Below are 27200 nucleotides of genomic sequence, written 5' to 3' on the forward strand. Positions count from 1 at the left end.
TAAAAATAGATGAGCTTTCAAAATTCTGTTGGAAATACTTTATATTGTAGCTGTACAAACTCAGCAGGTCAAAGTCTTCTGTTAAGAAAAACCTTGTGTTTTATACTCCACTTGTTCAAAGCCTCCCGTTGTACATTCAGTTGTTAAAAGAGAGGAAAAAACCAGATCACAGAGCAGTTGGGTCTTATGTGGTAAATCTACAATCCATTTGAAAGCTGAAGGTATTACAGTTCGAGAATCCCTTATAAAGGTCATTTCATTTTCTTAATAAGCTCTTTTCTGATGAGTGTTTCTTAGGGCTTGTTGAGAATTTCTGTAATAAAGCTGAAAATGCAGATAATGTTCTATTGAAAAAGGACAGAAGGGTAACAGAGGAAAGGAATCTGTTTATTCATCTTTGCCTTTGATTTAAATGCCAAAGCTTACTTAATCCGATAGTAAAAAGGCAGTAGTGTTACCAAGTCACCAATGCTCCCAGAACTCCAACACATGCTGAGTGGTTTTAAAGTTTCTCTGGAAACAAGAATATGTGTAACATATAAAAACTAGCTAGCAGTATATAAATAATAGAAATAATTATGATAATGGGATTTTACTTCCTATAGTGATTAAATTCTTTGTGAAATGCAGCGTGCCTGTATCTACCTGAGCTGATCTCTTTAAGGATGACCTTCTCTCAAATAACATCCTTCTGTACTGTGATTTTCATGAAATATGCCAGATTGCTTATCTTGATTTTTTTAATTGATTTCTAATTTTTTTTTTAATTAAATCCAATTCTGAATCTTATGTAAGAAATTGGGAAAGCAAGAGACTGATGTGGCTGAGTAAAGACATGCTTGTCAAACTAAAGGGCAAGAAGGAAATGCAAAAGCAGTGGAAGCAGGGACAGAGATCCTGGGAAGAGTATAGGACTTCTGCTCAGTTGTGTAAAGATGGTGTCAGGAACCAAAACACAGCTAGAGCTGAACTTGGCAGGAGGTGCAAAGAATAAGAGCTTCTATAGATGTGTCAGCTAAAGAAGGTCAAGAATATGACTGGCAAACTGGTAACATAAGAATAGGCAAGGGGATGATTGAGGTACTCAACAACTTCTTTGTCTCAGTCTTCACTGGTGACCTCTCTTTCCACACCTCTCGAGTGTTTGGACCTCAAGGCAGGGACTAGGGGAACAAAGTCCCCCCCACTATAAGAGATGATCAGATTTGAGACCACCTGAGAAACCTGAACAAAGACAAGTCTATAGACAAGATGTATCCCAGAGTCCTGAAGGAATTGGCTGATGTGGTTACCAAACCACTCTTCATAATATTTGAACAGTAATGGCAGTCAGGTGAAATCCCCAGGGACTGGAAAAAAGGAAACATTGCATCCATTTTTTAAAAGGGTAGAAAGAAGGGTCCTGGGAACTACTGACCTGTCAGCCTCACCTCTGTGCCTGGAACAGATCCTCCTAGAAGCTATGCTAAAGCACAGGGTGGTGATTTGACGTAGCCGGCATTGCTCTACTAAGGGTAAGTCTTGCCTGAAAAAACAAATGCCATTCTATCATGCAGTAACTACATCAGTGGACAAGAGAAGAGCTATGGGTGCCATCTGTCTGGACTTGCGTAAGGCTTTGAAACAGTCCCCTACAACATCCTTCTCTCTAAATTGGAGAGATGTGGGTTTGATGGGTGGACTATTCAATGGGTAAGGTATTGGTAGGATGATCACATTCAGAGTAGTGGTCAGCAGCTGAATGCCAATGGCCAGATAGAGATCAGTGCCAAGTGGGCCACTGATCCCTCATGGGGAGTCTGTACTAGGACCAGTATGGCTTAATATCTTTATCAGTGTCATAGACAGTAGGATTGCGTGCACCCTCAGCAGATTTGCACATGACAGCAAGCTGAGTGGCGTGGTTGTGACAAACCTGAGGAAACTCATTTGTAATTTCCTCTCTTTTTAGTAGGGCCTGTATTGGTAGGGCAAGGTGTAATGGTTTTAAACTAAAAGAGAGGAGATTTAGACTAGATTTAGAAATTCTTAACTGTGGGGGTAGTGAGAAACTAGAGCAGATTGCCCAGAGAAATTGTGAATGCTCCATCCCTGGAAACATACTAAGTCAGATTGGACAGGACTCTGAGCAACCTGATCTGGTGGAAGGTTCTCTGCTCATTTCAGGGGGTTGAACTAGGTGACTTTAAAGGTCCCTTCCAACCCAAACCAGTCTATGATTTTATGAAATCATTGAAGTTCAACTGTCAGAGAGGCATTAGCAAGACTTTAGTATTGCTATAGTATCCCAGTATTATTGCTATAATATCACAGTATGATATAGTAACATACAATCATAGAATAGTTAGGGTTGGAAAGGACCTTAAGATCATCAAGTTCCAACCCCCCTGCCATGGGCAGGGACACCTCGCTCTAAACCATATCACCCAAGGCCTCGTCCAACCTGGCCTTGAACACTGCCAGGGATGGAGCATTCACAACCTCCTTGGGCAACCTATTCCAGTTAATATCTTACCCTTCTGCCCCCTACAGTATATATTAATAAACACATATATTTGGATAATTAAATTATTTACAACCTCCAACTTGTGAGTGCTGCAAATGTGATCCGCTTGTAGTGTAACTTGCTGAAATTCAGGCTACTTGTAGGTGGTCAGTGCTGTATCACCCACACATAGGGCCAACTACTTTTGAATTGAGTTCTTCTGTCTTGTTCCCTGTGTTTCTGTATAACTGCTTCTTATCACAACTTCAGCTGTGCCAGTTCAAAGTTTACTCAGCTAAAAAGGGAGTGGAAGATTTCCTGCCTTTGTCTTTCATCTTCCAAGTTTTGCTTGTTATTGTCATTATGTCAGCGTGGATAGTAAGATCATAGAACATCCTAGCTGCTAAAAGGCATAGTATGGGTTGACTTGAAGGGTAGGAGGTGATGTAGACTAAGGGTCCCTAGCCCTCTCCACATTTAAAATCACATTCTGCATGATTTTTTGAAATTATCCTACTGACAGTAGCTACATAGGTCTTGTCCCTTTCTACAAAATAGTCTAAAGAGTTTTTCTCTAAAATATTTTTCATCCACAAGTTTTACATCCTGGGTAATAACATTTTGTCTGTGCTATATCGAGAGATATTCAGTCCCTACAACTGAAATTGTTTTAAGGAGTTGTTCAAGTCATGTTTAGGGTATAAAACAAAGCAACTTGTTAGCTTGTATTTTACAGAGATGTAAATGAACAGGAGCTTTCTCTAAACAAAACAGTGTTTTCTGCTCCTTTTCAATTCATGCTTCTAAAAGACCTATAATTCCAAGCAAAGCTTTCATAAAAGCAATTCCTAACAAAAGCTGCTAGTGAGTTCTGTGTAATTATTTTTAAATTAGTGGCTGCTGTCAGGACAGTTTAGATTTGCACACTGAAAGCTATAACTATCTGAGATGCTACCTTGTTCAAGTGCAGTCACACTATGTTTCGTTATACTAAATAATCAAATTGGAATTTATTTCACTAGAAAGCTTTTTGAGGATAGCTGGCAAACTAAACGCTTTTCATTCTAACAAAGACAGCTACCTTTGATCTTTGACAGCTATCTTCAGCTTGAAAACCTGGTTCCATATTAATATGCTACAAGAAATTCTGTAGTTCTAAATGTGTTTGGAATATGAGAAAAGTCTTGTTATAATATCTCTGTTGCAATTGTAACTCAGTTTTCTCTCTCTAAGTTTAAAAGCAGTTTTGTGGTGAAAGGATCATTACTTTGATGCTTAGGTTAGGTACAAAAGTTGCTAAAAAAAGAACAACCAACATATATTCATACAAATGTTCTCCTGATGCTTGTCCTGATCTGACCTTCTGTCTAGTGATTACCTGTGTTGTTCCTGTCATTTGAGCTTCAGTGGGAGCATTCAAGCCTCTGTGGGCTGGAGGCAGCTTGCATGTAGGTCCCCTAGCTGGGGTATGCAATGTGAGCAGCAGTAGACTAGTTCTTGTAGGCAGGTTCTGAGTAGTGGTGATGCAGCATCCTACCTGTGAAAGAAAGGGAGCAAGCAAGCAGAGCCATCCCATAATGAAATTGCTCAGTAGAGATGACACGACCCCTCCTGTCATCTCCAACCTGCAAAATACTCCTGCCTCTTCTTTCTTTACCCGTTATTTAAAACGTGTGTTTTATAGTTGGCAGGTTCAGGAGGGCTGACCTCCATTAGCTAAGTGTGTCCTCCAGCAGTCTGTCTTCTGGCTGTTTTTCAACATTAATCGACTTTTCCTCAGACATTTTATAATTGCCTCTTTCATGTAATTGAGGCTCATCAGGTCTCTGTGCTGTGCTCTTGTTCAGCCCTTGGACAATTCATTGCTAGTTGGATTGACGTGATGAAGCTTCTTTGGTTTCTTCTTAGGTCAGAAACCTCGAGCTGTCATGTGCCTGGTTAGCACCTACATCAAGGGCAAGAAGAGTTTGGAGTTTTTCCCCTCTAGGTCTACAAATAGGGCTTTCATGATTTGTTTGCCAGGTCACAGCTGAAACATATTGGAAAGACCCTAAGAAGAGGCAGGTTCATATGCTAGTGCTGTGCTTGTACACATTTTGGTTTAGCAACCCAGACATTTTGGGTCAGCACCTTTTTTCACATTCAGTTAAATTCAGATACCAGAGTAAATATCCCTGCAGGATGTGCACAGGAAAGTTAAGGCTGTATAATCATTCATATCTCTGCAGCTTTATGTTTTTTGTTAATTTCTGTGGAACTTCAATTTCCATATACCTTTAGACCCTCACTTCATAGTAGAAGCTCTTGTAGGGCTGCTTCAGTCTGCAGCTTTCAATATTTAAAAATCTGGTTTTGATTAGCCAGATAGGTGAAACAGTAGAGTACAACTAGTGCCAAAGTGTTGCAGTTAACGGGTCACGTCTTTAATTAGGGCAGAATGTATTGATACCCTTTTATAACACATTGCATTATTTTCTGAAGTAAGAACAAACAGCTTCCCTAGATAGGCACTCTGTGATCCTCACAGTTCTTCTGTTTTTCCAAGAGGCAGTTTATTACTCCCTACTCTCACAGGGCCCAACACCAACCTTTCTTTTCTACTTTGTTGTTTGTCATCTCACATCCAATGTGCAACAGCCTTCTGCCTTACTTATGCTTGGTTGTAATGTGTTAACCTCATTTTTTGTTGGGATAGTGGCTAGAAAGAAGCTTTGCCAAGATAACCAGCTTTCTAAGCAGTGAAATTTAGACAACACAGAAATGCAACACATGGCTTCTTTAATTTGCCTTTTTCCAGCCTCTGTTGACTCAGCTCATAACCCACATGTCTAGAAGTGTCCTTCACTTCTAAGGAGATCCAGGTGGTTTAGCTTCACTGAATATCTTTAATGATCTTAGTGTGTATTGTTCACCATTCTCTAATCTTTTCTTACCTAGAACACAGTCCTAGACAAAGCTGACTTAGGGGTTTGACCCTATATTGGTTAATAATGTTACTAACCGGATGTTGATACCCGCATGTTAATTGCAGTCTGGAAGCCCTGGTGAATTCAGAAAGCTGAAAGAAAACTGGCACGACAGGAGCTGGGGAATGGAAGTGCTCCATAAGAACAGGGGAAAATGACCTGCCCTTTCTTTTGAAAGAAATGCTTTCAAGTGTTCTCAATCTTTGGTACCACATAACTTCATTGTAGCTAGAAGTAAGATTGTCAACTTAGTCAAGCATCATTTTCAATGTTGTTTTCAGTTGCTTATTCCTTTACCAAACTTCATGATGAAAATAACCATGAGATGTTTTCAGTGAAGCAGACTTAGAGAAGGGGACATTGTATTTATTGACATGGAAATAAGATGGAATAAGTATGTTGCTTTTTTTGTTGCATTTAGTCTCATCATGTCTGATTGAGATTTCATTCTATAGGCATGTTTCCAACCAGTAATTAAAATTTGATGTACTGTACCATTTAAGATATGTCTCTCTTGTTTCTGTGTAAATTCCTCATATTTGGTCAAATATAAGACTGTGTGAAAATCTCAGTACACATACCTGAGAGAGATTTGAGTCATGCAAATACTATGGTATCTGAAGATACCATTTATACTCACTGAAGCCTACCTCTAAACTCAGATATTCAGTAGGACTTTGTCTTTCGGTGCTACTTATGGCTGTAACTGTCCCTCTTAGTAAAAAGAACATGATCTAATCTGTCAGTATTACCTGTCTGATATACTGGTTAAGGCAAAGAGCCCATAGAAAAATGGTACATGTTCTTGTAATCAAATGTGTAATTACAGTTGTCATAATTTAAAAAGATCAGTTAAGAGAATATAGATAAATTCAGAAATTTTCTGATGTTTGAATACATTGTAGAGGAAGTTGGAATGGTTTATATTAGAACAGGCAACACAAAAAAATGTCCTAACTTAGTCTTACACAATCTCAATTTTTATTGAGAGAATTTCTGTTAAGGAAGATTGAAGCAATGGCATTTCTACACTGAGGAAATAAAAGTGATGAAGAGATCTCCAGAGCAATATGTTTAGATTGAAATAATTTTTTAAATTTTGATCCAAATATATTTTTTTTATTTTAATTTTCTTTCCTTTTTCCTTTCCAGAGTGAAAGTTTACTTTTCAAACCCATTTTCTTTTTTCACTGTCAGCTCTTTTCTGATAAGGCTTTGTGCTTGACTTTTGCAACCTCATTGACTTCCTGATTTTATGAGCTTTTACGTACAAATGTTCATACAAATATTGTGCTAAAGGTTTGTCAGGAGCACAGTTTTAAGTTCTTAACATTCCAGTACATGTATCTGTCCTGCGAACAGGCAGGGTACTCAAAAAGTGATCCCAAGCTAGCTGTATAACGTGCACAGTTTATTAAACAAGCACACTAAGGCGAATCAGGTATATATATATGTGTATGTATAGCACAGAGGAAAATTAGCAAATCATTACTGCATAGAGAAAGCAGAGATTAAGAAGAAATGCATCACCAATCACCACCTAATCATCATCCATGCCCACACTTTAAGCTGGGAAGCCTCATTGCAGCCAATGTCAGGAGTTTGGAATTTGGAAAATTCCTAGGCAGTACATCGCCCATAGGTGGGGCTTCAGATCTGGCCACAAGAGGGTCCTGCTTTTATACCCTTAGAAACACAATTTGCTTTGTGTCAGATCTGTAATTGCTCACTCTTGGGGTGCAGTTTCTCTTGGTATCACTATTGTCCATGCTGAAGCATTGGCCAGGTGCCCTGGTGTGGCCAGGTACGAAGGTCATAGACACCTGCACCACCCTTATGTTTTCCTGCCTTTTCCCCACAAATAGTCACATTGAATAAGTACATATACTTTATAGAAGACATTTTGACAAAACCATACTCTGTTATCTCTCAGTCATGAGCAGGAATCCATTGTACCTGAAATGTGAAAGTTCAATATAGTTGGTTTTCTTATATTTTGATTGGGAATAGTAATCTTTTCTAAACCAAAAGTTAAATATGTGCATGTACAAATCCAGACAGAAGGCCAGATTTAAACTAAAACCTACATATTTGAAAAGGCTATAAAATGTCAGATGTGCCACATTGAGGAAAGGAAGCTGCTGTTATATCTGTATGGTACATGCTACCCTTGATATGTAGCCCATAGTTTACGTTCTTTTTGATTAATTTTCCTGTCTATTTCTGTTCTCTCCCTTCTGCTTTTGTACTCATTTCCATATGAAACATTGTTATTCTTCATATAGCATGAAAGGCTCAGTTTTCTCTTGGATTTTATTTGCCTTGCATGATAATGGAGAAAATCTGTCATTATCTTTCACTAGCATGACCAACATGTCTTAATTTTCTCTGGGACATTGAAAATGGAGTAGAGATTCCTGAATAGATGTAGATCAGGTCAAAATTCATCTGAACTGTCCTCTCGTGACAAATGATTACAAACTCTGCCAAAGTTCTGTACGAGGAGAACAGGACCGTATTTGTGACAGTACATCCTCATCCTGTGTTTTTTTTTACCTGTGATTTTTTCTGTCAACTAAATGGGTTAAAGTCAATGGGGCTGGATTGTTTTAAAAGACTTAAAATGCAGACACCATTTTTGAAAGCCTGCCTAACTTTTGTGAAGTGCTGATTACTACTTTTAGAAATACCTTATTTTTGCATAGAAACATAGAATTGATTGGGTTGGAAGGGACCTTTAAAGATAATTTTGATCTTTAAAATTGATTATTCCTGCCCCCACCAAGGGCAGAGACATCTTTCACTGCATCAGGTTTCTCAAAGCCGTGTCCAATCTCGCCTTGGACATTTGCAATAATAGGGTATACACAACTTCTCTGAGCATCCTGTTCCACTGTCATTTTCATTTACACTTAAATCCTGTAGAGTTTGCCCTTTTTAAAAGGAGAAAACTTGGATTTTGCTGAGTTTTATCTGGGGTAGGTCATAAAATTTGTGGTGAACATGGTTATTTGGTTATGTTTCTGTGAAGACACCATGGAAAATTGAAATAATTCCTTGCTGATAAATGTAAATTATGAGAGAATGTAGCACAAATTCAAGTAGGAATCAAGTTAATCTTTCAAGAGATAAATGCTGCAACTACAAATTATTGGCTAAAATTAGTTATAACAAAGCTTCTCTTTTTGATCACTATACGTTGGCATTTTTTTCTGAATGTCAGACTCTTGAAAGTGACCGACTGTCAGCACTAGCTTGTATAAGCGTATGCCTAGAAAGGACCTAATATATTGCATGCTCTTTAGTAACTGTAATGTGCCAGTTTCTAAAACATTTATAAAGAAATATTACTGCAGTGTATAAATAATCAGAATCTAGTAGTTCTAAGGGTAATTGAAGGGTGACTTGAATAAACACCAGAACTGATTCAGACCAAGGGCCTACTAGCCGAGTGTTATAAACAGACACCTAAGGAAGAGTAAGAACTACATGCATATATGCATGTATGGTAATTATACCTGATATTCTTCCAGCCTCCAGCTATTTTCAACTCGGGGGATTTCCTGAGCTGCTTCTGATCCTCTGTTTCATATCCTTTAGTGGATTTTCCTTCCACAACTTCTCCATTCTTTGCCTGAACCTTTATACATTTCTCATATTCGCAACAACCTTTTGAAAGGTTTTGTGTTTGGATTTTGGTTTAGGGTTGCTTCTGCAGGTTTTTCTGTTTGGTTTTGTTTGCTTTTGTTTTGTTTTGATTACAAGGCTTGTAATCCATTACCTGAATAACCACCACCTTTCCACCTTTCGCTCATTTTGAACCTGGCTCCCACCAGGAACCAGAGGTTGATTCAATGATTGCGCACACTTAATAATTCAGCTCTTTCATTCTTGACTTCACACAAAACTCTTAAGTGCATACCATCTGGTCCTGGTATGTGTTTGTGTTTATTTTGTCTAACTTTATTCAAACCTTAATCCATAGTTGTTTCAGAAGGTAAATTATAATAATAGCAGATTTCCACACACCCCCCTTATTTTGTGGGCATGGTTTTTGAGAACTTGATAATATAGCACCTTCCTCTTTTACCTTTATTTATTTATTTATTTTTTCCATTTGTCAGTGGTTTAGGTTGTGCTTTGGAGGAATCATTTAATTATTTTGCATGCAGTGATGGAATAATATTATAAAAATGTTAAAAGACTTAGCAAGGTCATTGTTTCTGGTACTTCAAAATCACTGGTGAGTGATTTTGCAGTAAATAAAAGCAAGAAACATGAAATATGAGAGTATACTGGAAAGTTCAAGCAGGTCAAATTATGCTTGCACATTAAAAGAAAGCTGGAAATTGAAGATGAACTAATTATTTATTAATTAAATACCTTGTAATTAATTTTACCTACATTAGAAGTACCCATCTCATGTTTGACTTCTAAATGATACTCCTATAAATACATGAAACTGTCATACTTGCACTCTTTTCACTAGTACTGAGGGAAAATCTGCTTTACTGAAAAAGGATACTCCCATTATGCTAAAATTGCATTGCACTAGATAAAAGCATACATTCTCAATTTCTTTTTCTACCAAATCTAGACATTAGAATTTTAGAAGGTACTTCTAATTATGACACTGTGCTGTATTTTTCTATTTCACAAGAAAAATCCAACTGTTTCCATGTAGTAATGTTTGTCCAGAGCTAGATTAGTTTACACTTCATAGAAAAACAAATATCATTATCAGACAGAACAAAGGCTTCACTATCATGCCACTCCAGTCAGTACCAGTACTGCTTCTCCCCTGTTCTGTCCCCCCTGCAACTCCCAACCAATCTTTCTTCCTTTCATCAACTATAAACTTTGCGATTTGTGTCAAATTAAACTAAAATAAAATTACCAGCTTTTGGATCTCATCCAAAAGTTCTTGTTATGGTCTCGACAGAAAACTTAACATGTTCCTGTATGAATGTGCAAAGAATTTCATTTTAAATATGCTAGCAGTATTCAGTAACTTGTACATTCTCTGTAGGACTTATGTAATGCCTGTATTGGATTTGTAGTTTGAATGTGTTAATGAAGGTTCTAATTTCTCAGAGGCCTTTCCAACATGCTAAAAATATGCTAACATTTTTGCTGGTAAACTTTGGAACGTCCTGATAATGTAAAGTATGTTGGGATCTTTTAGATCAGAAAGACAAATTTGAATGCTAGCAGTCTGGGAAGCCTGCCCTTCTAATGGAAAGAACACCAACCTCTTGTTTTTTGCTTCTTCAGATAATAAACTTCTGAGATTCAGTGTAAAAAAGTTGTAATCAGTTCTTCAAGGAGACCTCAAACAGAGAAATGTAATGATTACAAATGAAAACGAACAGATTAATAATGCCTTAGATTAAAAGAGGCATTATGTAAGGTGAAGCTAGACACCAGCTTTCGTATAGCTAGAGATAATCACTGTAAAGACCAAAAAGAGCTAGCAGATGAATAAAAGCCCCTAGAATTTGTTTAGTATGGCTTTGTTGTTGGTTTACTTGGTTTATGAAAACCATTGTTATTATTTAAAATCCATAAATACGGGTAAATTGTGGGTATGATACTATCCCTTGTTTGGAAGAGAAGATGAAAGTCCACTAAAGTACTAAAAGCAAAAATTAAGTAAATTGAACTGACTTCTGTAAACTTTGCGTTTGGTTTGTGGTTTTTTATAGGTGAAATGAGGAATGATTTATATATCACTGTAGAAAGAGGAGAGTTTGAGAAAGGAGGGAAAAGCGTGGCAAGAAATGTGGAAGTGACAATGCATGTCGTGGACAGCAGTGGTCAAATTTTAAAGGTATCTTTGTTGTATGTTTTTCCTTGGTGTAGTCCATTTTGATACACTTTTTTAGATGCAAATCATCTTTTGTGGCATTGTTTGAAGAGTACAGAATTGCTTTGGAGAAGTCATGTTTATCTTTTGTTGTCTTTAGATATTCAAAGTATATCCACTTTGCATGAAAGTTTTATAAAATGAATGTTTGTTTTATTTCTGTAATCAATTACATGACTCAGATAAACTGTAATTGCCAGCAAAATAATTAATGATTCCATAAGAGGCCTGAAAATGTTGAAGAAAGCTTAAGCTTTGGTGAATTTCATATTTCATAATAATTCCTCTCGTGATACATTTCCTCATGATACACAGAACATGTTTTGATAACTTTCAATTTTTTGTCTGATTTTAATAAATCAGAGATCCTTGATGCAAAAGTCGCCACCATGTATCAATCGAACAATAAATTAACGTTCCTTCTTTTCTTCAGGTTTGATTGCATGCTGCTTGTGATAGTTTACAAACAGGCACTGTTTCATATTTTAACTATTGACAAATGACTCTCAGATTTTTTTCTATACCAAAAGATTTCTAGTCACCTTTCACCTTTTCCATACATAGTTAATATAATTTTTCCCCTTTTACTTGAAAGTACTCTTTTCACCTGTTCTGCATGATTTTGAGGGCTGTTGAGTGAGAAGTTAAAGAAAGGCCGACAGAAACAGTCCTAGTGCAAATTGTGTGTGTCTGTATATGTGGAGAGAGATTGCATGTATAAATGCATGGCATGCAATGTATGTATGTTTTTATATATACATAAATAAACAGAAGTGTGTATATATATCTTATATATATATATATTTGTGTTTTTAAAAAGGCTATTAAGGTGCAAAAGTGATGTCTTATGATTGCTGAGGAGAAAAGCTACAGCTTAACTTTGCTACATGGAATTAATAGGTATCCCCAAGTCAGGACTTACACAAATCCATTTGCCTGTTGTGGTACTGTGCTATGGAAAGACCATCATGGGTGTTGCAAAGGCAACAGTTTGCATCTTTGTTAATCAGAGAGTCCAGAATTCTTTACTGTTTCATGCTGGGACATATCGCTGATTGCAGCAGGGTTACAGGCTTATTTCAGATGACTACAGACCTTGAGACTGGACTATTCTTGTATAGCACTTGTATATTCTTGTATAACACTGGATAGACGGTGCTGTGTCATGGGAATTCACATTTGTTGCTCAAGCCTTCTTGATTACCCAGTTCCCCCTACATAACACTTTGATTCTCATCAGTGTGGATGATCCTTGCCATTTTTTTTTAATCAGTAAATACTAACAAAGTGCTATTATTTTTATGGGTTTAAAGATAATGAGTATTGAACTACACATGTGGCATTTATGGTAGGAATGTAAACATTAAATAGTCTTCATTAGAAGTGAGCCTTGATGACATCTTACCAGTGAACTATTCTATCTTTAAAACTTCAATCATTTTTTTCTTCATTAGGATTTTATCTCATTTGGCTCTGGAGAGCCACCAGCCAGTGAGTACCATTCCTTTGTGCTTTATCATAACAATGGTCCCAGATGGTCTGAGCTGCTGAAACTTCCTATTCCTGTGGATAAATTCAGAGGAGCACATATCCGCTGTGAATTCCGGCACTGTTCCAGTAAGTGCTGTTCATGACTTCTGCTAGTCCTCTCTCTTACAGCTGCAGTCAGCACATGAGTTTCCATAATACCTCAAGAAAAGGACAGCTGCATGAACTTTCTCTGAAACCCTTTCATGACAGCTTCTCAGCATTGCAGCTCTACTTGGAACTCAGTGCTTTGGGAAAGCTTAAATACTGGAAGAAACCAGTCTAGTTTATTAAATAGAAATAGACAACATTGCAGCTGCAAATGTAAAAAGAATTTCAGGTAAACTCAAAATGCATATTTAGAATTTACCTGGTGATTTATCTAAAATTATAGCTGTTCCTTAGTAGGTGTTTAGCAGTCGAACCAATGGGAAATGTACATAGATACATCATGGTCAATCAACATTACTTTATTATTGTGAGGCTTCATTTCCCACTTATTGTCTAAACATTCTGAACAATTTTAGAGTTGATTTTGAGGTAAAAATTGAGGTCTGCTCAGTCTTTCCTATGCAGCACAAGTTGGATATTTTTGTTATCATTGCCTGCACCCCAACTATGTTAAACCCTGTCTCAAAAGTCATACATATACACACATGTCATTAAAAAATGGTTAATTTTCACAAGTGTTATCATCTGCACTCAGTGGCTTCAGTAAAATCTGTGCCATCTCAGTGTTCTGCAGTCTGCTTTGTATTTAGGTGATAAACTAATTTTGGAATTTAGGCTTAGGCATCTAAGTTTGAAAATGGTATCTGCTGTCTAACATTCAATAAGGAACAGCGACATCTTCAGTCATATCTATAGAGGCAAATGCTTTATTTGAAAATAGAAGTGCAGGGTAACCTGAGGCTGACCTAAAATGGAGACCAGTGGGTAGAAAGTGTCACCCCCAAAAAATCCTTTTATTTTCATATTCATTTGGATTTTCTGGCATTCTGTATATTTCTAAGACTGCATATTTGGTGGCTTCCTTTATTTGTTGTTACTAAATACCAAACCATTAAAGAATACTGCTTTCTGATTAACAGTGAGATAAATAAACCATTACAGGAGATAATATGCAAATCTGAAAAGAAATTTAAGATAATATTAGGCTGTCTAGCTGCAAATAGCTTCCAGAATTCTTTTTTCTGTTGTATCATATCCGTTTATTTTGTCTAAAATGTACATTAAGTGCTGCTATTTACACATGCATTTCAGCAAAAGAAAAGGGTGAGAAGAAGTTGTTTGGCTTTTCTTTCATGCCCCTGATGCAGGAAAATGGGAGGACTCTGCCAGATGGCACCCATGAACTCATTGTACACAAGGTAATTTGAATTAGTAATGGTTAGCTGTAATGAGTCCTCTGGAACATACTTTATATGCCTAGAAACATTAGGTTGAGAAAGTCTGTATTCATTAACAAATGAGTGATAATCTTTTCACCATTAAAATGTCAGTTGCTTATTGTTTCGTATTAAGATTTTTGTTATAAACTGCAATTGAATCTAGGTACTCTTTTCAGTGCCCTGGTTTTACTATGTCTTGCTATTATATTAAATTCTATTTTTTAATGGATTTGACAAGGATAAGTTGAATTAAAACACACAAAGTGAAACCCATGATATCCTCTTACAGAATTGCTAAAGCTGGCAAATCAAGCAAGCTTATTTATGCAGATCTAATCAATGTTATAATTGTTTAGAGATGCTTCAGTTTAGGGGAATTTTTGTTTCCACATCTAGCAGTTATTGCTGTTCAGAGGATTTCATATGTTTCCAGCCAAAGTTTAGATTTTTAACATCAAGATTTGTAGCTATTCATCTAACATAACCCCTGCAAATTTGTTGATTTCAATTTCAGATATGAAACTATGACCCAAAACCAAAGTTGCAACAGGCATAGTGAAAATTCTTTGGTTTTTGGCAGAGAAACAATAATAATTCATATAAGTTAGGGATTTAGTCCTTTGTTTTTATGCAGTACAGTTATTTTAACTGCTTTGTTTTCACAGTGTGAAGAAAACACGAACCTTCAGGATTCTGGTCGCTACCTCAAACTCCCCTTTTCAAAGGGAATTTTCCTAGGAAACAACAGCCAAGCAGTAAAAACCACTAAAGAGTCCTTCTGGATTACGTCCTTTCTCTGCTCCACTAAACTCACACAAAATGGTAGGATACATTGATTATTTAAAACATGATGAATTCAAATGAGTGTTTATAGCTAGCCTTTTCTGTTCCAAGTAAGCATGGATCTACTAAAAAATAGCTTATGTTCTATCCATTATACAAACTGGTTTTCTTCATAATTTTTTTTCCAGATGGAAACCAATGCAGCATGGTAAACTAATGATTTTGAGTAGCTCAAGAATGCTTTTTAGATTAACATGATATTGAAATCAAATGCAGCACTCTTGGAATCAACTGTCAAAATGCAACTGCTTTACAAAACCTCTTAATCTGTTCGTTGCAGAGTTTTAATGTGATACTGTAGGCTTTAGGCTGTGGCAGTTTGGTTTTAGGCACAATTTGCTTTTTTGTTGTATCACTTCTCTTCCTTTAAGCCAACAGACATTTACTGCTACTTAAAGCAATCACTGGATATAAGCAGTAGCAGATAGAAATACATGTGTTTGCACGCTTTGCCACTGCTGTGTATAAAATTCTGAAGATTCTTGTTTGTTTGTCATATTAACTACAGTTTGTAACTGAAACAGCTTTCCACAGATTTCTAAATATTTTGTATTTGCTTAGTAATGTGACCATTCTTTGGTATACACACAGTTCTGTATTTTTTTTTTTCTAAGCTGTTTATCACAGTTTTAAGATCTGGCTTTGCTCTTTCTTGTGTGTGAATGATTGTGTCTTTACCTTTCTTATATGTATGATGATAAATTTGCTGATTGCTTGCAAATTGATTATAGTTGTTTAACAACATCCAGAACAGCTTTTAAAATTGAAATAATCATCTTAATTTTCACTATTTAGTAGCAAGTGTTCCAAATAGAATTATGTGCAAATAGTAAACGGTCTGTTTCATTGTGCACACATCCATTCTGTATTCTCATAGCAATTACTTTCAAAGTAATAAAAGTTAGCCAATAAAGCACTTTCCTAAAAGTTGCTAATAGGCAATCAGAGACTAAATTTGCTTCAGTTGAAGGTCTGGATTTAAGAAGTCACATGACTCTACCTATAGTTACACATGCATGAATATGCTGCCCAGAACTTCAGTGTTTCACTGATAAATAGTTGCACTGTTGTCTGGGGTTATAATACTTATTTATGTTCACAGTAGAGGAGTTATTTTGTAGTTAATGTAAATAGATGTGTGACAAAGGGCATAAAAGTTCCTTTTTTTTAAGCCATGTTCTGAGTAAGAGGGTGTAGAATATCTAAATAATATTGATCGCCTTTTCAGCTCTGAAAGAGTTAACAATTATTTCAGCAGTACTTCAGAGGGTGGAAATATTTTCAGTAGACAGGCTCGTATTTTCTCCAAGGATCCTTTTTGGGAATTTCATCTTGGTGAGTTTCCAAATCCCCATTCTTTTAAACAAAAATTTGCCAAAAAAACTATTGCATGCTCAGAAAATGAAAATAGAGCAAAGCATGTGGATATTTGGTCATGTGAGCATTACTTCAGTTGTCCCTGAGAGAATGTAGCATATTTATAAAGAAATACAGGATGAAAAAGATCTGTGTATTTCTTTTCTAGTAACCATTTGTATTGGCAGTTTTGAAAATTGCTAACTGCTTTTAAATCTGTTTTTATGTTTGGAGGTTTTTCTGAAGCTCTCAGATCTGCCTGTGTCCACAAACAACAATGTCCAGCCTGAAAATGAATTGAAAATTATGCTATTTGTCTGGCCATGGTGTGGGGGAGGATCCCAAACCCAGACTTGTAGAGGGTGTGACTGAGTTAGGCCACAGCTTTACTAGCTTACTGGGGAACCTTACCCAGCTGTCATTCTCTCATTGATTATTCCCACATGCCATCAGCTCTCCTGCATATTAAAATTATGGGGACTGGGGAAAGGAGGCTGCCTGCCAGTTGCTGGGATCTAGAATTTCTTTACCTTCACTATGTTGGAGGGGGCTTTAGCATTATTTCCAAACAGTTTTCAGAAACCTTCTAACCAGGGGCGGCTGTATTATGAACATATCTCATAAGAACATGTCCTTATCGAATCTGTCCATCAGTTAGCTTTTCCTTAGCTTGACTTTTGATCCTGGATAGCTAATCAGTTGATATTGGCAAAAAAAAAAGTATACCAGCTTTTATGTATTATGTTCTTAGCTGAGTAGTTAGATTTCATTATCCTAAAGAAAACCCAAAAAAGCAATGGAGAAGACAGTGATTTTTCTACTGAGTAGTTATCAATACAGTTATACTTAGTTTTTGACATATAGGAGGAATTTCTGCTTGAGAGAGACTCAGGATCAGTCCAGCAAGCCAGAATATTTTAGCAAGTTGGCATCTACTCGCTTCTCAGCATTGATCAGCACATCCCCAGTAAGCAGCTGTTCATCAGGAGAGCAATATGCCATACAGCATGTCTATTGCAAGGCAGAGGTGTTAATCCATCTATCTGCATTTGACAAAAAGCCAAACTGGTGATTAATAAAATAAAAGTAGCAGGGGGCAGCTTTCCAGAGTGACCTCAGTTTGGAGGAAGTGTTGGAAATCACAGAAGAGGCCTATTGGAAGAGGAATACAGACTGCCAGTTCTGGAATTCAGATTTTTCCTTTTGATGTGCAGTACTGCTACACCAGGCCAATTTTGATGGCTCAGGATTTACAGGAGAGAGATGGAAAGATCAACCCAAACCACTCCCTTACACACATGATTCTAAACCTTTTATTCAACTTAGCACTTTGGATTTAAATTAAACTTGAGAAGGGAAGTGCTTTGTTTGATAGGAATGGTAGGCCATGTGTAGCCTGTTTTAAATGTACAAATCTGATCATGATTAAGAGAAGGCATTGGAAATGTTTTTGTTCTTCAGAAAAAATTGTCAGCAGCATTGACTCCCATTTCCAAAACTGTGTTTTCTTACTGGGCCTATTTTTGGAGGCAATTTTATATTCTCATTTCTCTTACCACATGACACATTGCTACCCCTTCCCCTTGTGATTCACATGTCAGATTTTCTATTCATGTCATTTCTGCTTGGGCAATTCACTACTGTTATATCAGCCATGTCTTTCCGCCTTAAAGTTTCCCTCGAAATAAGTGCTTTGAAGTCAGTGTCTTTCATTTGCGTTCTCCTTCTCTTTTAATCCCCCAACAAATCCCTAGTATTGTGTGTCAACTGTCTTCCACCCAGTTGCTCCAGCAAACCTGTAAGGAAGAGTTTTGCCTGCTATGAACTGACAGCTTCAGCTGGTCTTGCTGCTCAACTTAAGTTGAGGCTTAAACAGAATAGGGTGCATATGGTGTGGAAGGCCATTTAATTATCCAAAAGACAAATGCAGTTCACTGGATTTGTAATGCTTGTTTCTTGAAAATTCCTGACATAAGGAATAATTAGACCTATCATTTGTCCTTGATCTTTGGGATGTGTCTCTGACACACAAGTGGAATCCTTCAGCACTCTTAGTGCAATTCTAGGATTTCTTTTAAGCCAAACAATTCCATACTAGCACAGCATAGAGCAAAGCAAATAAGAAACATATACATGCATAAAACCAATTTGTGCCTACTAAAATAAAGTAAGACAACAAAATACTAATGTAATAGCATGTAGGGTGTTTGCCATTAACACTTATGGCAAGATTTGTACACAGGTGCAGATGTATTTAATGTTATTAATACATCTGAAATACATCAGAAATATTGCTTCATTTCTTGTTGAGAGGTAGGAGCTTTCCCGGAACAAACCGGGCAGGAAATGACACAAAGATGGGTATGGCTCAAATGTTACTTGAGTATGAAATCAGTCTGTGAAAGAAAATTCCCATATAGTTGCTGAACCAAGAGGAAAACTTTCTTTTAGCTTCTTAGTTTGGTAAGTACTGAGAACATTTCAGAAGAACTAGGTCCTTCTGAGACAATGTTGGATGGTGATCAACTAGACAGTAGTTCAGCTTAAACTAATGGAAGGTTTGGATAGTGGTTAAGGTTTTCTGCTTCCACCAGACAGGCTTTAAGAAATCCTGAAAAGCTGAGTAGTGAAATGTGGAAGTAGTAAACTTGAATGTAGTGCAGCTTTGGGATTTGTTTAATTCAGTGGTTCAAAATTACATGGAACTTCTACTCAATACAACTTGACAGGAGTGCTGCAGACCTGAGTGGGTGAGTCACAGCCAGAAAATGTGAGGTGTAAACAGAGAACCTGCAGAAGAGAGAAAAATTGTGGCAACCCGTCAGAGTTCAGCAAGGGTCAGGATCAAGTGAAAACTGCTGAAAAGCCAAGCCAAGTTTGCAGCACTCTATTTTAGGATGTTGTATGGTATAGGGCATGAAATTCCTAATCTTATAGCAAAGTGGTATTTTCCTACATCTCGGAAGCTGAAAGCAACAATATATGACTGAAGAGCGAAAACTACAGTACTTAGATTTAAGACAGCTGCAAGAGTGGATAGGTTAACTGGGCCATCACCCTCCGATGAATTTTATGCAAGTACTTACAAGAAATCATGGATGAAAAAATGGACACATAGCTACATGGAATGTACTGTAAGATGACTTTATCACAGGCATATTATGCGAGAATAAATTTCTTGATCTTTCATTTCAAAGGCTTTCTTTATTATTATTCAGAGGAAACATAGCAGATCTAAACCATCTGGACTTCAATAACATGCCACATGGAAAATTGGAAAAGATAGAAATTTGAATAAGAATTTTTAAACTGGTAAATATAGGGTAAACCAGAACTAGCAGGTTGCACTGTAGTGGAAGAAATTTCCCTCCTGAGTGGAAGGAAAATACTCCCAGAGCTGAAGAATTAGGCTTGGGATTGATCTCTTTTTAAAGGGGTAGAAGGGATGGGGATGGGATTTACTTCTGTAAAACTTGAGACACTAGAGAACCTGTTAATGAAAGTTGCTGCTAATATGTAGTTGAAAGAGCTTATCAGCTGAGAACAACAAAATCAAAATATGATACAGGCAAAGTAAAGTCACTTAGATTTAAAGAATTAATAAGTGTAGAAATTAGATCAAATCTAATGGTACAATGGGCAGGGTCATACCCTAATAGAGGCTCTTGGGGATTCTGCTGTAGCCAGGGAGCTGAACAGTATTAAACAGGAGAAAGACACACAAATATGTGTCACCAACATGATGTTTCTAGAAAAAAGCTCCAAGATTCTAGAACATGTGTCAGGTGTTTACAGTAGACATTCAAGCTTGGTATTGATATAGAAAACACTAATGTAATCTTGTCTGTAATGCAATTACCATTTTGGTCCAGAAAGCTAAGGGCAAATGAATTAAAACTGGAGGAGGTGCAAAGACACTCCCATATGTTTTAGCTCAGAAGAGTTTATTTTCCAGAAGAGATCGTGTTGTAAGCAGGATCTTAGAGATGTTTGTTCTCTGTGAAGACATAGGAAGATGAGTATTTTAAATATATTCAAACTAGCAGTTAGGAGACTATTTCTGGCTGTCAGAGGATAGGTGGGGAAGACATCTCCTTTGATGGGATGAGAGACAGCAAAATGATTTCTTAAGTTGGTAGCTGACAAACATCTGAGCAAGACTGTATGAGGCAGTTGCTACAGGATACTGATCTTACTGACCCAGTACCATGTTCTTATGTTTCTATTGGTGGAGCAATTACGAAATGGAATGAAAATCTGTTGTTGGGCTGATCATATTATAGCAAATCTTGAGATGTTTTATTTTGGTTTAATGATGCCAAGTTTTGCCGAGTGGACTGTAATAGTAGAATTTAAAATCTGAACTGCTGCTTTGCTTCCAACTTCATTTTGCATTTTGCTTTTGCAGGAGACATGCTTGACCTTCTGAAATGGAGAACGCACCCAGATAAAATTGCAGGTTGCCTCTCAAAATTAAAAGAAATTGATGGTTCAGAAATAGTAAAGGTATATACATTTCTATCCTTTTAGATAATGAGGGAAATAATTAACTTGCATGTCACAAAAGTACTCATTTATTAACAAATTCTCTCTTCCTCTCTCTAATCAGTTTCTTCAAGATACACTAGACACTTTATTTGGGATTTTAGATGAAAACTCTCAGAAATATGGATCAAAAGTATTTGATTGTTTGGTAAGTTTCATTTTGTGATGACGGTTAGCACTATTTAAGAACTAAGTAAAAAAAAAAAAAAAATCTATTTTTTTCCCTCTTTTGTTCACATTTAGGTTCACATAATAAATTTGCTGCAGGACAGCAAGTTTCACCACTTTAAGCCAGTAATGGACACTTACATTGAAAGTCATTTTGCAGGAGCACTTGCTTACAGGTGAAGTCTGTACTTTTTCTATCTGATTTGAATAATGACACTTATGGGTAAGCTAAGCAGAATCAATCATTAGGTTAAATTAAACAGTATCATTAGAAATAAAATGCAATGCCTGTATGAATGCCTAGATTTATGCCATCAAAAAAGAGTAAAAATAAGTTATTAGAAAGATTACTTGCTAAAGCTTTAACATTGGCTTAATTTTTAAATCTTAAACTTCAGTAGATTTCTTATTTTAATTACTTTGAAAAACATAGGAGCCTTAGCACCATCCAGATGCAACTTGTTCACCGTCTGTGTAGAGCACTGCAATAATAAGCATCACTTACTCTGCTATATTCTCTGTATATATTGCTACCTTAGACATCCATTTAAACCAATGCAGTTTAATGAGAACAGTGCATGGAACATAGCTAGAGTTACTCCATGCTGGCAGGGAGTCTTCTGGCTTAACTGAGCTTGTGTATCCCTGTCAAAATTATTCTACTGCATATCTAATGCTGGTTCTCTGGTTTGTCGGAGAGCTTCCAGGTGGCTGTCAGCAGATGGAAAACTAAGTGTAATATTGAATCTGTAGTGATTAGTGAAATCTAGTCATATGTTTTTTATTTTGTCAGTGTTTCTCATGACAGCTATTGGTTTGCATTTAATGTGCAAAGTTGACCCTTCTCCCACTCTGTGTTATAATACTTTCTGATGTGCTATTCTAGAGATCTTATAAAAGTACTAAAGTGGCATATTGATCGAGTCACTGAAGTGGAGCTGCACGAGCACATACAGGAAGTACTAAAGGTAATAGAAGTTGATGAAAGCAATTACATATATGAATTATGTATTCATACAATACCAACAGATTTAACTTAGTAAATGAAACAGAGTATGGAATGGTGGTAGTAATGCTAGGAAGCTGCAGACTTTTTCAGTGCAATAGTTTATTCATCATTCTCTTTTGTCACTAAATTGATCAATGGAGCTTACTACCACTTGACTCTGGAGCGCTTATGTTCCTGACTGAATGAGTAGAAGTTAGGTCTACGAAATCAAATATAGATTGAACTGGTGGTATAAACATCTGTTGCATAATAGAACCTAAATGATAGTCATGCATGCTGACTAAATGGTTCAACCCTGACACTGAGGAATTCTACTGAAAATGGTGGGTGTGATTGCTCTTGTCCCATTTTGTACCATGGACAGAGCACAGTGTGGAGTCAGGCTGAGTTGTACAACACAATAATCCCATTTGGGACAGGTGCTACAGTCTGGGAAAAACTATCAATGTGTTACTCTTCTGTGCCTTTCTATGCTGCTGTTATCTCAGGTGTCTTGCTAATAAGAAAGAACTGTATTTTTATTTATGTTCCAACAGTGTTGCAACAAAATTTAAGCTTTTTTGGTTTTTATTACCTGGTTAACAGTTTGTAGGACAACAACTTTGAACAAGCAGAGGAATTTCAAGAGCAGCTGAAAAATTTGGGCTTATTTCTTATATTGGTCTTGTATTTGGTCTTACTTATTCAAGAAGTGTTTCTGTAGCCAAAGACATACAAAGGATGGGGGAGGGGAGGCAACACTGAGATTTTGCAGTTTTTCATTAAAAATACAATTATTCCCTGGTTTGTAGAGGTTATGAAAGACAAGGCAAAAACATTTCTGAGTATGCCTGTTTGAAATGTTGTTCGTGTTTCATTAGAAAGATTTGACAATATTAAATAGCGTGGTGTCCTGTTTCAGACCCTTGCTGTTTGAATGATACAATCATTACATGTGTTCTGTTTGAAGATGAGCTGGTTCATTTTTGTGAATTATCTTTGATTTGACATTTGTAGGCACAGGAATACATCTTTAAATATATAGTTCAGTCTCGAAGGTTGTTCTCTATTGCCACTGGTGGACAAAATGAGGAGGAATTTCGCTGCTGTATTCAAGAGCTTCTTATGTCAGTACGCTTCTTCCTTTCCCAAGAGAGTAAAGGAGCTAGTGCTTTATCCCAACTACAAGTGAGTTTTCGAGTGTGCCCTGCTTATTGTTATTTTCCATGTCCCACATAGAAAATGTACGTGTGCACATTTTCTACATGTACCTGTATGTGTACATGTACCTGTATTCCCAGGAGCGAAAATGGTTTGGTTTTCTGTTGTTTTTTTTTTTTTTGCCAGGGCAAAATGGCAATTTTAGCTCATCCTCATACCTTTTCTCCTGTTGTGTGAAATTTTCATAACAACAGCTGCTGGTTTGTGTATATCTATGGCATATATCTATGCTTGGTATAGTTAATCTTAAATCTAATATTTATTTTGAATTATAATAACTATATTGCTTGATATAAATAAAGTAATTTCTCTGTTTGGGGCATTTTAAACTTAATTTAACCATATTGAAACTGAAGGATTTGAGCCATAAAAACTAACAGCGTTCATGCTTTACAGAAAACTTGTAAGTCTTGATGAACTACATGTTTTAATACTTAGCTGGTATCTTTATTTCTGTAATTTACCTACTTCTACAGCTCACAGATACACCATCCTCTTCCCCTCTTTCTGTAACCAAAGGCCTGTTAAGACCTGTTAAGAATTATTAATTTCTTAAGCTCTGTAGAAAATTGTTCTTCCAAGAAAATTGTAAAGAACAGAGAACAGAGTAGAGAAGTGTTTCTTCCATCCCAAGTCATGTAAGCAGGTGGAGTGAAAAGATAATAGCAAAATTATATAAACAGTAACATTTGGAATTCTTCAGTATTTTTAACCTTCTATGTCATCTGTTTTGACACCAGTGTGAAGAAGGGCTGAGGTGTGAGCATTTCTTAATCAGCAGGATTTGGAGAGGAAGAAGAGAATGTCAGTTCTAGCTTCCGTTCTCTGGCATTTCCCTCTGTTCTTTTGTTTCCATACTCAGCAATGAATTTCTAACCCTATTTAGGGTTGTTGAAGTGAACCAATACTGCCAGTGCATTCTCATTCCAAAATGAAAATGTTCATTCTTTGAAAAATTGAAAATATAGAGGCCATTATATTGTTTTACAACAGAGCAAACCAAAACAACTCCACTGAACTCATATCAGCTAGCTTCTGTTATCCTTTTAAACATTTCATCTTGCACATAAGTATTTTTCCATTATAAATATTTTTGTTTGAAGTTGAACTTTTACTTTCAGTTTGTCCTGGGAGAACTGAATAGTCATTAGATAATGCTTAAAGGAAGACGGTTGCAAGGGTAAGCCCATTAATGAATGTGAGAGTATCTGTTCTGAAAACATGACCATTTTTAAAGCTGCCAACTATGAATCATTCTTCTACAGTTTCTTAAATTTCTCTAATTATTTAAATGCTTAAATGTCAAAACTGCGCTTCAATATCTGACTGTCCATTTTTGCCCTTTCCTCTAGGCTGTGTTTCTGAGCTCCTTCCCATCAGTGTACTCTGAACTTCTGAAGCTTTTTGATGTAAGAGAAGTGGCAAATTTGGTTCATGATGCTCTGGGCAGCTTGCCAACAGTCATGCATGGGGATGAGTCCCTTCAAGCTGTTAAACTCCAGAGTATTGGGAAAACTGTAGAGAGTCACCTGTACACTAATCCAGGTAAGGTTACCCTGGGCTGCCTGCAGGTAAAGAAGTCAAATTGTGTGCTTATTACATGGGCCAGCAGGTGCTGAAGGGAATAGTATTGCTGAAAGTAATGCTTCCTAAGGAACAGTTCTTCAAGTACAGCTCTATACAAGCTGCTCATTTAGAAGAATACAGTTGGTTACATTTAGTAGTTTGGTTTTTAAGACTCTTGAAATAAAGCTTTGTTTTGGTCTACTGCTGGCAATATGTCTGTGAAGGAAGTTTTCCTAATACTTTTTAAGTAATTGCAAAGGGAAAAGCTTTACTAGGTCTTTGGGTCTTGTTTCTTTTTGTTCTCCTTTGGGGGCAAACAGATTATCACTTATTCATTAAGTCTTATTTGTGTAACTCTTGCTAGCTCAGCACTTTCGTGCATTTCTTAATGTAGCATAAAGAGTCTACACATAGGCAAGTTATACTTAGTGCACCGTGTATAACAGCATAGTTATTTGCTATGTGGAATAAAAGTGGCTGTATGGTGATGAGCCTGACATTCTTTTTTTCTGTTCTATGTGAAACCCATAGAAGTGACCAGATGTTAAATTTGAGATGAACTAATTTAGAAATAAAAGAATTAATATAAAGGAGTTATAAAGAATTATAATAAGTGTTAGTTTACTCAAAAAAAGCCCTCTGGAGAGCTGTTTGGGTATTGGTTGATGGAGTTCAGTAGAAACAGCAACTTTTACCATCGAAGATAAGCACATTAAAATGATGAAGGATCTGCAAAAACCACAGGGATACGCATAAATGTTTTGAGATGCTGCAAAATAAAGGAAGCAATTTTAGAACATTATTTTTTAAAAATGCTTCCAGTGATTGTACTTTTAAAGTATGTGCTCTAAGAAATGGTTAAGAAGTATTGTATCCTGGCTACGTTGCTTCATTCTGGTGAAAAGGGCTCACCCTTTCCCTTCTGAGCCTCCATGGCAGTCCCTTCCAGAATTTAGCTCTCCCTACAGCTGACTGATTAGGTCTTTGATACTCTGGGTAGACGATGACATACATATTCATGGAGCAATCATAAGGACACTCTAAGTTACATTTTTCCTTTTTTAAACTACTTAGGGACGAGGTAACATAATTTCCATTTTCCTCCCCTTGTCTTGGTTAGCTCAGCCAGTTAGGGTACAAATTAATAAATGTAATTAAAGAGAGTTATTTAATGCCAAGTAAGAGGTCCCGGGGACTTCCTTGGAATTGTAAATCTACTTTCAGCTGTATGCCAATCTTTTTTGTTTGCTTCCTTTTCTGAAAGTGTTACTTTATTTTTTTTATTCAAATCCAGTTTCATTATTAAGAAGTCATATGAACTGGTTTGGCTATGTATGCAATGAAAATTACATATTAAATTTTTTGTAGAGGGTGTGTTACACATAAATAAAATATATATTTGTTAGACCCCAGGAAAACTGGTGTGAAAGACATCCAGCAGTAATATAAGTTTCCAGTGTCCTTGATAGGAAGCTCAAGCAAACATTTGTACAGTATGATTTCAGTCATCTTTATGTTGAAGGGTCTTGTAGTGATCACCATCTTGGTCTCTTTGCCCTTCATGTTTTTTCTATTTAAAATACAAAATTTTAAGTAGACTTTCCTTCAGTCAGTCCCTAGAAGGAAGTCCTTCTAAAATCATCTTGGGGAAATAAATATTGCACTAGACTGTTAATGTGCAGAGTAAACTGAACATCCTAATGTGAAGTTAAGGCTTGCAGCTGTGAAAAGAATTGATTTCTGTCTCCCAAGTGAGGATGATTAATGTTGTAAGCTGCGCTGCTAGCTAACATGTTGGAACTAGATGGAACACAGGAAAATAACTAGTAAGGGCCTGAACAGCTAACATATTAGTTCCCACTGCTGCAGAAATCATCTGACACTAAAGCTATGCTTTTGATAAAACTGGGAGATACATTTGGCATATTGTTGACATCAAACATCAGGGGCTGATTTAAGGTGCCCAAGCATGGACGTTCAGTGCAATTTCAGATGTATTCAGTGCATCTGGTCTCTGCCTGCCCCTCTAGAGAATGCAGGTTATATACTGTATTTACTGATCATGTGCAAGTAGGATGTCTGAAACGGCTCTGTATTGACACTTTGGTATAGCTTACTTAGAAACCTTTTCCAGTGATTTTAAACTTCAGCTCTTCCTATAAGGTAACAACTACAGAGATGTTAAAAGGTGACAACAGAAGTTACCTGCCTAGCTCCTGTGAAAAGTTAGTGGGTCTAAAGGCCTTACTTTACTTTACTTCTGTTTTTTCCTATTTAC

At 36.7% G+C, this 27200-nt stretch overlaps 1 protein-coding gene across 2 annotated transcripts in view; it reads left to right on the forward strand.

Moving 5' to 3' along the window:
- DOCK4 (dedicator of cytokinesis 4) overlaps window positions 1-27200 on the forward strand; it is a 249616-nt gene that overhangs the window by 149055 nt on the left and 73361 nt on the right. For both annotated transcript variants that reach the window (XM_061373099.1, XM_061373098.1), the window contains 10 exons: window positions 11157-11281; window positions 12772-12934; window positions 14108-14214; window positions 14901-15057; window positions 20843-20940; window positions 21044-21127; window positions 21223-21323; window positions 22034-22115; window positions 23153-23323; window positions 24709-24901. In XM_061373099.1, coding sequence (XP_061229083.1) covers window positions 11157-11281; window positions 12772-12934; window positions 14108-14214; window positions 14901-15057; window positions 20843-20940; window positions 21044-21127; window positions 21223-21323; window positions 22034-22115; window positions 23153-23323; window positions 24709-24901 — 1281 coding nt within the window. The remainder of the gene's footprint in view (window positions 1-11156; window positions 11282-12771; window positions 12935-14107; window positions 14215-14900; window positions 15058-20842; window positions 20941-21043; window positions 21128-21222; window positions 21324-22033; window positions 22116-23152; window positions 23324-24708; window positions 24902-27200) is intronic.

The sequence above is a fragment of the Neopsephotus bourkii genome, unplaced genomic scaffold, assembly GCF_033783945.1.
Source record: "Neopsephotus bourkii isolate Nb327-2 ecotype Australia unplaced genomic scaffold, CSIRO-AGI_Nbou_v1 NB_1624, whole genome shotgun sequence".
In the NCBI taxonomy this organism is placed as follows: domain Eukaryota; kingdom Metazoa; phylum Chordata; class Aves; order Psittaciformes; family Psittacidae; genus Neopsephotus; species Neopsephotus bourkii.